This window comes from Branchiostoma belcheri, unplaced genomic scaffold (genome assembly GCF_001625305.1).
Source record: "Branchiostoma belcheri isolate BF01 breed outbred unplaced genomic scaffold, Haploidv18h27 scaffold170, whole genome shotgun sequence".
Taxonomy (NCBI): Eukaryota; Metazoa; Chordata; class Leptocardii; order Amphioxiformes; family Branchiostomatidae; genus Branchiostoma; species Branchiostoma belcheri.
In genome coordinates, this window is record NW_017803158.1 from 331,473 (window position 1) to 342,414 (window position 10,942).

General features: G+C 40.6%; 1 protein-coding gene and 1 long non-coding RNA gene across 3 annotated transcripts in view; one reads left to right on the forward strand and one right to left on the reverse strand.

Moving 5' to 3' along the window:
* LOC109466888 overlaps window positions 1-3,215 on the forward strand; it is an 8,590-nt gene extending 5,375 nt beyond the window's left edge. The window contains exon 4 of the long non-coding RNA XR_002140043.1: window positions 2,777-3,215. This is a non-coding gene — a long non-coding RNA (uncharacterized LOC109466888). The remainder of the gene's footprint in view (window positions 1-2,776) is intronic.
* A 10-nt stretch (window positions 3,216-3,225) lies between these two features.
* Window positions 3,226-10,930, reverse strand: LOC109466886 (TNF receptor-associated factor 3-like). Of its 2 annotated transcripts, XM_019764752.1 has the most exons (7): window positions 8,833-10,930; window positions 7,255-7,312; window positions 6,761-7,001; window positions 5,398-5,600; window positions 4,909-5,101; window positions 3,661-3,878; window positions 3,226-3,517 (listed from the first exon to the last, which is right to left on the reverse strand). In XM_019764752.1, exons 1-7 carry the CDS (start codon window positions 8,894-8,896, stop codon window positions 3,328-3,330), a joined length of 1,167 nt encoding a protein of 388 aa, XP_019620311.1. In that variant the 5' UTR covers window positions 8,897-10,930; the 3' UTR covers window positions 3,226-3,327. The 2 variants fall into 2 exon arrangements, with proteins under 2 accessions (XP_019620311.1, XP_019620310.1); XM_019764751.1 differs by having other exon boundaries at window positions 7,255-8,909.
* Between the last annotated feature and the right edge of the window lie 12 nt (window positions 10,931-10,942).

The following is a 10,942-nucleotide window of genomic DNA, read 5'->3' on the forward strand; positions in this document are numbered from 1 at the left end:
AGACCAGGTGTCTGTTGTATTTTTACAGATGGGACGAGAGTTGTGTGTAGTTTTGTATTTTTAAAGGTGAGACTACAGGTGTCTTGTTTTTTTCACAGATGGGACGAGAGTTGTTTGTAGTTTTGTGTTTAGACATATATTGACGTATTTTAATATATATGTGAGACCACAGGTGTCTGTTTTTTTTTACAGGAGGGACGATAGTTGTGTGTAGTTTTGTATTTTTAAAGACGAGACTACTTGTGTCTGTTGTGCAGGAGGGAGGAGAGTTGTGTGTAGTTTTGTGTTTTTCAGGGGAGACTACGTATACTTGTCTGTTTTTTTTTTTACAGGAGGGAGGAGAGTTGTGTGTAGTTTTGTGTTTTTACAGGGGAGACTACATATACTTGTGTCTGTATCTTTTTACAGGAGGGAGGAGAGTTGTGTGTAGTTTTGTGTTTTTACAGGGGAGACTACGTATACTTGTGTCTGTTTTTTTTTACAGGAGGGAGGAGAGTTGTGTGTAGTTTTGTGTTTTTACAGGGGAGACTACTTATAGTTATACTTGTGTCTTTTTTTTTTAAAGGAGGGAGGAGAGTTGTGTGTAGTTTTGTGTTTTTACAGGGGAGACTACGTATACTTGTGTCTGTTTTTTTTTACAGGAGGGAGGAGAGTTGTGTGTAGTTTTGTGTTTTGACAGGGGAGACTACAGTACTCTGTTTTTTTTTACATTTTTTACACCCCCCCCATTTTCTTTCCATTTCATAAATTAATGTTTAAGATAAGGTTCATTAACTTAAGATAATATATTGTTTAAATGTAGTTAAGATAACAGATATAGTTAGAAGGTAGTGTTTAAGTGTAGTTAAGATAACAGATTTAGTTAGAAGGTAGTGTTTAAGTGTAGTTAAGATAACAGATTTAGTTAGAAGGTAGTGTTTAAGTGTAGTTAAGATAACAGATTTAGTTAGAAGGTAGTGTTTAAGTATAGTTAAGATAACAGATATAGTTAGAAGGTAGTGTTTAAGTATAGTTAAGATAACAGATATAGTTAGAAGGTAGTGTTTAAGTGTAGTTAAGATAACATAGATTTAGTTAGAAGGTAGTGTTTAAGTGTAGTTAAGATAACAGATTTAGTTAGAAGGTAGTGTTTAAGTATAGTTAAGATAACAGATATAGTTAGAAGGTAGTGTTTAAGTGTAGTTAAGATAACATAGATTTAGTTAGAAGGTAGTGTTTAATTGTAGTTAAGATAACAGATTTAGTTAGAAGGTAGTGCTTAAGTATAGTTAAGATAACATAGATTTAGTGAGAAGGTAGTTAGAAAGTAAGATTTAGAAGTAGGAAGTTAGTCATCATCATCATCATTATCATTGCTCTACTTCCTTACATCTCCTCTTCATCCTTGTGAGACACAAGACCATGGCTTGTTCATTCCATCTGGGTCTGTCCTTGGCCTCCTATCATCATCATCAACTGTATCTGTATCTGTAGTCATACAAACGGCCTACAGCTGCATTCAGTCTTTCTTCATATTATTCCACTGTCTAACTCTTTTCTTTCTAGCAAGCTACCTTTGCTCCTGGAGTTTATTTTCTTTTGGGGGAGAGTGGAAGAGGACTAGCCCTCTGTGCTTTTTGTCTCCCTTCAGCAGATTGATAATGTCTTCCTTTGTCTGCCTTGTATCTGCTGGAGCCTGGGATTGAGCATTCCAGTGGTTTGATGCATGTGTCTTGTGGCATCCTGCTGATATGTCCAGACATACACCACCTGAGTCCCCTAACTTTTGTGAAGGGAGAGATGCTGTGTTTCAGATTTTTTTACATAGTGTCATCACCATGCTTTTTGGCCACTGAAGACCTGTGATGGCCCACAAGTGTTGGCAGTGGCAGGTGCCCAACTTTCTTTAACTGCCTTTGGTGCTGTCCAGCTATTCACATGACGGGCGAATTTTTTTAAAAATTGATTCCCTGCTTTCCTCCTGGACAGAAAAAGGTGTTTGGATCATAATAATATTGATAGATGGTTTTAATCTCCAGTCAGAGACAGGCATTTGGTAGCTGCACTTTTTAACTGACGCAGATACATGTACAAAATGTACATGGCTTCTTTTAATTTCTCATTTTTTTCCCTATGCAGGTGCATGTAGAGGGGGTTAAGGAACTCTGGGTAGTGACAGTTTAGCAGCAGCACTCTTGATTTTTAGAGTGGCTAAGCATGCAGGTTCCCCCTGCTACACTTAACCTATAGGGTGTCTAGTAGGCTAGTAGCACACAATGGTTCCTCCTATTTTGTAAACCTCTCACATCTGGCTTCACGTGCCAACCTCAGGGCAGCAGCCTCAACTGGCTGGCCAAATGACTAACAGGGTGGTGTCAGGTAGAAGACATCTGCAAGCTCAATGGTGTCCCAATTGGATGGTACTAATAATTCTGTGCCTAATGGATCAGGATGATCCACCCTACAGTATAGCATATGACATCCCAATTATCTGTGACCTGTTCCATGCTTCTCACCTAATATGACACATTTGTATTTCTGTTCATTACAGGCGAGAAAAGAGTAACTCAGTTGTGTGCAGTTTTCTGTTTTCTCTGGTGGGACAAATCATAATAGTTCTTTTTACAGATGAAAACAAGGAAAGCATTAACTAGCCAGTTGGTTAAATTATCTTTGATGTTGCATGTACTTGTAGTTCAATTAATTATGTACTGGTGATGGGACATGAACTTGATCACTATTTGTTACTGTACAATCTCTGTACACTGTTTACTGCCCCCCATTTTCTTTATTTCAGGGTAAAGCTATTTGCTGCTAGTAATGCAGTGAAAGGCCCTGAGGAAGTGGTGGACCTGAAAGAACCTTTGACAACGGCCATGGCAGCATCAACACACCTCGGGTTGGAACATTAATGTACACATGTACAAAGACCTGTTATCCAATATACATGTAGCCCTCATGATATTGACTGAGACTGCAACTTCACAATAGAAATGTTGAATTTTATTGATAATGTCAACAATACTGTATGACAGCTCTATGGTATGGCATTGTAACTGTTGTTATAAGAACCGTGCAATAGGTGAGGCAGAAAGTCACATTTTATTAGTTATTTAAATTGGTGATTCAATATGATCATGGCCTACCAAGTTCTGTACAGAAATTTTGAGCCTGAATTGTTTCTGAATTGTGTGATATAATCATCCTTAGGTCAGTTGTAATAAAGTTGATCACTAGTATTAATATTTATCGACTATCAACCTTTCTAAAAACAAAATGAACATTATAAATTGACATTTGTGGGTGTCCACACTCAAAAAAATGAAAAACAACTGCCAGAATCTCAAACTACATATTAATAGATGCAGACACTTGCTGCATCATAACCTTGACCACTAGCCGGTCACGGGAGTCACTAAGATCCTCCAATTTGGCTCGTGGTACAGGAGCCCCATACTTCCTGTTCTCCCTGACTTCCAATGTCCCACCCAGAGAGATCGCATGGTCCTCCCCACAGTTGGGTGCTTGCAGGAGGAACCTGTTAAAATCAAAATAGAATTATATTACACTTCTACCTTCAACATATATATAGATGTATTTTTTCTACTTTTATGTATTTCAAAATGTTTTAATCCAAAAATTTGCATGGCCAATACAAGCAAAATAATAACTTTCACCTACACGACTTTCAAATGAAGTGGACGGGCACGTGACACGAGGCACAGGTAAATGTACCACCTGTCCTCTTTCTCCAGGGACACCTTCCACTCTGCATTGTAGATGCCCCTGCATGATGGCGAGGTGAAGGCAGTAGTCCCGTCTGTGAGGTTAGTCTTAATGTTGGGGATAGTGAACGTCATGGCCCTCACCTCGCCGTACTCTAGGGATGCGTCAGATGGCTGAAAGATAAGATAGTAAAACTGAATTGCTTGCATCAAGGACAAGTACAATGACCTTGCTTGCATGTTGGTGGCTCGAGCCCATAACCCATTGTTACCTCCCTCAACATGACCTGAAAGCTTGATAACATTGTTTCATTATCTACTATGACCTATACCTAACATTAGGTACGTAAAACACGTCCGAGCCCTCCACTTCTGTTTTTTAGCTCTACTCTTAGAACACCGGGAACAAAGGACAAGAAGCCGTGCAGTGGAGGAGATTGTGGTTATGCTACTATCCCAGTACTATTAGCAGTTGGTACATATACATGACATGTATTTTACAACAAAAGGTCTAATTTCATGACAGTCACCTAGTGATGCATACCTAAACCCAATTTTAGGTTCAGGTCCGGATTCAAGTCCAGAGGTAAACTTTAGGTTCAGTTCCGGACTTGTAAGTCCAGACCTAAACCCATGGCACATATAAAAGTGCATGTTGGCAGCCCTGCAATGTTGTCTGGGTGAAACTTTGGCAACATAACATGGAGGCCGGTACTTGACGATGTCCAATGACAATGTTTTCTTCATTTTGCAGCAAAGATTTTACAATCTACGGAGGGTTTTAGGTGGTTTGGAAAGAAAAGGGGTATGTGAAATGGTCTTTTATGGTAATAAGTCCGGAGTCGGTTCTTGACTTTTAGGTTTTTTTGGACCTAATCATTCTTACAAGTCCGGATCCAAGTCCAGTGAACCGGTATGCATCACTACAGTCACCAGGTTAGATTTCAAAGATGTTACATAGACAAATACATGTATGGAGCATTGTAATGCAACAATATAAAAGACAAAAGCTAACACCCCAATTCCACTAGGGCATAGACCTCGCTGCGTCCTGAGTTTCACAGATCACTCAACATAAAAAAAAAATTTTTGTTTGGGTTTTTTTTTGCTTGATATTCCTATAGAGCCTTACACAAGTCTCAGCATGATTGGCATCTAATTGAATGGGACTAAACAAACGCGATGCATTAATATGTCTGTGTACCTTTAACCTGCCTTCGGCCAACCTGATCTTCCACCGGTCATTGTGGTGGGTCAAAAGTGCAGCATGCTGGGCTGAGAAGTTCGCTGCATGGCCGGCCATGTCTGGTGCCCTTCCCACAAACCCACATCCTGGCACGTGGCAACAGATCACAGTGTACTGGCACTCTTGCGTGACATGGATAGCCACTTTGGCCCTAGAGAAAGACGATATACAATACAATCATATAGTGCATCAAGTAAAGAACAAAAGCAACAGCTTCAATCAAGACACAGAGTAGCAATTTTGAGTCACAGCGAGGTATTTTCATCAACATGAAAGCCGTTAGCCAGCAAAGAGAGGCAACGTTTTGTAATGGCTGCCATCAAAGCAAGCACTGATTTTTTACTCCATAGGGCATCAACCTCTTAGGGAACAAGAAGTAAACTAAAATCTGAGCTCTCCATTAATTTGACACTTGAGGAAGCCAATCTTTTTTTTTTTTATAAATACCTCTCTAGTTGTCTTCCACAGCCCGGCACTGGGCACGGGACTGGATGGGTTGCACAATCAGTCTCCCGGTGTCGGTCCAGATCCTTCTTTAGTGTCCTGTAGCTACAAAGGCACGTGACCTTCTTATAGCCACAGACCTCTTCGTGCTGAGCAAGCAGCCTCCTCTCCAGTGTGTCAGGGCACCCTTCACGACGACAATATACCTGCAACACAGTGTTCCATGTGAAAGGTTATGCTTGTAAAGGATACATCAAGGTCATACCAAAAGGGGACATATCAAACGCAATGACAAAAATGAGAAATAATACATTTTTTTTAATCACCTTTATTTTATTCTGCATACTATAATGGTTTTCATAGTGTTTAAGATGTCAATATTCAAGATATGTCATATATGTTGCTGTGGCAAGACAATTTTTTTGCTGTAGCAAAAACAATGATACAAATATATAAAAATAAAGACTAGGTGACAGTAAAACCTAAATCTTCATAGAATCAGTAACACATAGTGGACAGGCTCCACTAGTGGGTTCAATGCACCTGTCCAGTGAACTGGTAACACCTAACCTAAGCTTCAGTACAGTGAATCAGGAACACCTAGCTTCATCACACAGTGACACAGTAACATCAGTAACCTGTAAGTCCAAAAAATAACCTAGTCTTTTGCATCTAAGAAACAGGTGTTCATAGTCTAAGAGGGGTTTTTGGCCAAGAGATACCAGGGGGCTTGTCTTGTCTATCTATGCATGTTCCAATCTATAAACCTTCGCATTTACTTATATTCAGTTTTAGTGGATATGTCATCATGACTAATTGGGTGGTGTACATGTCATCAGTTACTTGTGATATTTTGATTTGTACCTCGTTTCCTGGGTCTGTTTTAACTTAAATTCCCTTTATCAGGCATAAATTCTACTGTGAGTAAAGAGAAGAGCAGATATGGGACAGATCTGCCGTATACCATTTCTTAAGGGGGAAGAAGTCAGACAACCATCCTCTATTACAAATGGTGCTACGTATACCATTACACATGCATTGCATGGCGTGAATAAAAGGGGGCAAAAATTAAATTTTTTAAAAAACTTTCCACATAACATATTAGTTACTCTATTTATGTAGATCCAAATAGAATCAAAGTAAAAGTTACTCTGTCGTTGTTTACATAGAATATCTGTAAGCTCTTTGCACAAAAACAAAACCCAAGTTGACGCTTTCTCAAGTGCTGAAAGCTATTTTAGAACATTTTGGAAATTTCACCATTGCTTTGTAAATGCCGAGAGTCGTGATTATCATACTACAGTAAAGCAGTTGATTAGGGTTAAACGCATATTTAAGGCACACAGAGTAAGTAATGTAGACTTACCGTTTGGCCTGTACAGTCGGCCTTCTTGTGCTGCAGGACTTCGCGAACCGTGCCCCGGAAACCACACGGGCTGCATTTGGCAGGAACCTCTCCCACCCGCTGTCTGGTCTCCTCGTCCACCTCCACATTATCGAAGTCAGTCCTGCACAATGGGCAGCGATTTATCGGCAACCAAGCTGCACAGGACGCACAGATACTGTGCGCACACTCCATGGACACCGCTGTTAGCAGGATGGTATAGCTGGGAAGAAAGAAAGAGTAGATCAACTAGTTACTATTAGTAGCAAATGCACCGAGTGTGCACAGACCTGTATTGTGTGTGTGCAGAATACATGTTCAGATATTTTAAGTATGAAATGTCTGCACAAACATTTGTCTGAAGGTTATGTAACTTTTCGCGATATAAACCCCCCACTGTTACAATTACAACAATATGCCACTATAGGTTGATTTTTTTCGACGTTCAATTACATGTTTACAAAGTTGGTACTTACCATACACAGCACGCCTCGTCGTCTTCCAAGCGTCGCTCAAGTTCACCATCTGTGATACCTGTAATAAGTACGTAGTAATTGTCTTGACTCTTGAACAAAGATGACGTGCTTCTAGCTATTTTCATAATCCACGATCGATTGGGCTGCATTATAATTTAGCTTATTCTATCTCCAAGCAGACCTTTTGGTGGCTACAAAGACAGTATAAAATTGGCCAGGCAGTGTCCATTTGCCAGACAGTTACCATTTGGTAGTAGCCTAGTATCCAGTCTTGCCAGTTTATACGTGATCATGTTTGGGGTGTTGAGGTGTTCAGGCAGGCTGTGTCTTCGGGGGCTCTAATAACTTCCCCCGCCCAGTGCAACACGCCGTCCCGGTAGGAGTGTTACGCTAATAACCAAGGAATCTTCAACCAAACGATTATCTGTGCTATATTTCTCAATCCTCGTTTTCCTTTCGTCTATGCATATGGTGAATCCATGTAGGATGAATAAAGGTGTGTAAAAAGGGAGGTAGTGTTTGTTTATTCTATGGGTTAGTTTGTCCAAGGTTTTGTCGACCCTTGGTTTGTTATGAAAGCTTGAGTTTTGACAAACTTGTAGCTATTTCCATCGCGAAATTTCTGTCTGTTGTTACCTTGTTGTTACCTTGTTGTTACCAGAATTAATCTGTATGTAAATACCTGCTGACACATTCACTGGCCAGCAGATCATGTTGGGGACATGTGTGAAATACAGCCTGCTATGCGTGCACCTACGTACTGTGTAATTTGTCGGAGCAAGGAGGTTTTAACCTCCTTGGTCGGAGACAGGCCTGGTGAGTGGTCGGAGACAACAAAATAAAATCCGGATGTTGGTGGAGTTGAGAGTCAGTTATCAGTCAGAGTAGATGCCTGCGTGTGGTGTGTGTGTGTGTTTCTGAGTCTGACGCGTCCCGTGGGAGTAGCCATAAACAATGGACTGTTCCAGAAAATAAATGTGGAGGGTTTTTCTCGCCCCAGTTTCAAATTCAGCAATTTATAAAAAAAACATATTCCAGTCCAGAGTTACCCAAACCCTTCACGTCACAATCAAGAATTACTCAAACACTAAACTAGTTCCAACCTAGATAATCAACCCCAGTACTCCCCAAATGCATGAATATGTATAAATGTATCTTACTACCCACCATCTCCAAAACAACGTATTCGGTTGCCATGGGCAGTGTGATTTCCTACATTTCAAGAACTTCGAGAAGTCACGAAGATGCCGCGGACATTTGGAAAAGCGACGACCGTTTACGGATAGAAATTTGCCGCGGCGCCGGGCACCGAATGTCCTAATATTTTTTGCCCCGTACATAAATCGACCCCGTATAAATCGCCCAGCCATGCTTACTTACTTACTTATAAGAAAGACAAAAAAGGAACATCTATTTCCTGTTTGAAACATCATGGTGGAACTACTAACTCTAACGGAACATGCAGGCATTTCGAATTCAGGCAGGCATTGTCTAACAAAATATCTAAGTTATCAATATTCTGAGTCATTTTGTATCAACTTGTGTAATAATGTAAGAAAGTTAACTGTAAATACATACCAACGGGGGTTGCTCGAATGGGACGCTCGAGGTCACGGTCTACAGTCCATCTTCCGAACGACATATCGTCGTTATGGTTGTGTATCAAAACGGAAAGTATTCAAAGAAGGGTGGGAAACAGCCACGTACAACGGTAAGTAACTGACAGCGTAAACGTCAGTAAACGTCGTAAACGACAGACTAACCGATGACCAGCCGAGCCGCAGGCTTCAGACAACGCAGACCTGATCACACGTGAACAACCAATCAAAATCCTCAGTCGCTTTAAACCTCCTGTGGTTGTGAAGTGTGAAGCGCCTGTCAATGGTGCAAGCGGCTCGCAACAAACCAAAACAAACTGTGGCGGGATTAATAAAGTGGTGCGAATAGAATCATGAGGAAATTGACACGCCCCTAACGCATGTTGTGTCATCGAAATCATTCAAACAAGAAAGACCCTGCAAGAAGAAAGGATAAAGGGGGAAGGAGATGTAATACACCCTCTATATATAAACTCCTTGATTCAAACCAAGGAGTTAAAAGGTCTGTGTTGTAACTCAATGTTCAAACAGTAAATACAGCATGACGACATGACCAAGGCTTGGCAAACAGATGCTAATATGTCACCATTTGCAGGTAATCTATTGTGTCTTGTCAGTTGTCACTAAAGGAGAAGTCAAACTGCTAATTATTAACAGTTTGTCTCTCAAGCAAGGTGACCCCTACCTCCATGGTGACCCGGACCCTAGATTTTTCTGAATATTCTGTCAAAGAAACTTCGAAGATTTGTATCGACCGGGTTCTAAAATTTGCAAGGTGTCTGTTATACCGCACATCCGCTTGCTCGTAAATGCTAAAGCCAGACTACTAGTATTTTTTTGGCCGTCTTGTAGATCTTTTGGAGCAGAATTAGCCTCCAAGTCGACACTCTGAAAACTTATATCGTGGGTTTTGCCTGATTCATGCAAAGTCTTGCTAGGTTGTTTAGACGAAATGTGCAAGATACATAATTATGTATACTAGTGACATACCAAATAGGTTTCAGTTTGAGCATGAATTATTTGAGGCCGTTCGTACGTACTGGCCCTGTTGTGATAACTCCGAATTTATCACCGGTCTAGATCACTAGCAATCCCGAAACTGCGAAAGACACCTTGCACTGACATCATCGGAAATAATGAAAGTTTATTGCAAATTCATGCCCGAGGGCTAATCGCAAGAACATGATAACAACAATGAACAGTAAAATGATAATAAGTAATGCCATGGTAATGCTAATGCTACTTTAGATATACATTTGTAGTTATTGTAGGGTTTGATTTCTTTTCCGTGTTGCGTAAACGTGTATCTCGGTTATTATGTTGTTCTCGCCACCATCTTGGTTTGACGAGAAGACAACAGCCTGTCATGACTTTTAAGCGCTCGTGTTAGACGGAAGAAACACCTAGATAGTCGGCTAGGATCTCAATTATCCGGTGGTTCATATTATGCCGGGGCGCGCGACAATGTTTCCGAAACAAACAATGCTTCACCTTCACTAGACAGGTCAAGTACCAATACATACTACCACACACCGCTACAACCCAAAAATAAACCAGAACCTCTGCTTAGAGAGCACAGACAGTATCCATTTGCGAGACAAATGATATCCAATACGCCGTTAAAAAAAACAGTGCTGTTATTAAATGTGTCGCCCTGGCTGATATCTGTTATGAACAGGACGCGATGTACTCCAATAGCTATAAAGGACTCAAAACTTCGTGTCGGAAATTGCGTTTCAAAGGGTTAAAATTTCAAATTTTAACCCCCATTTTAGATTTCCAGCTCTGCCTGGGACTGGTACATTAGCACAGCTTGCGATGTATAGTGGTACTGCACGCTGTACTATTTGAAATACGTTGCAGTTTCCATATACACTGTATCAGGGTGTGTCAGGGTGAAATACGGCCGGGTCCCCAAATACGCCGTATTAGCGAGAACACCGTATTTGGTTATGCTGTATTTCACCCAAATACACGTGTATCAGGGTGAAATACGGCCGGTTTACCAAATACAGTGTATTTCAGGTCAAATACACTGTTTTTCACTCAAATACGCTGTATTTGGCTTTTGACTGGTATACCCCGCCATA

Bases quoted from the DNA above. Each gene is read 5' to 3' on its own strand.
- LOC109466886 (XM_019764751.1), bottom strand. From the start codon at position 7,403: ATGCAGCCCAATCGATCGTGGATTATGAAAATAGCTAGAAGCACGTCA. The intron at 5,102-5,397 runs GTATTTATAAAA...GTCTTTCTCTAG, and splicing joins TGTGGAAGACAACTAGAGAG to GGCCAAAGTGGCTATCCATG. The intron at 3,518-3,660 runs GTAGGTGAAAGT...TGATTTTAACAG, and splicing joins CCACTTCATTTGAAAGTCGT to GTTCCTCCTGCAAGCACCCA.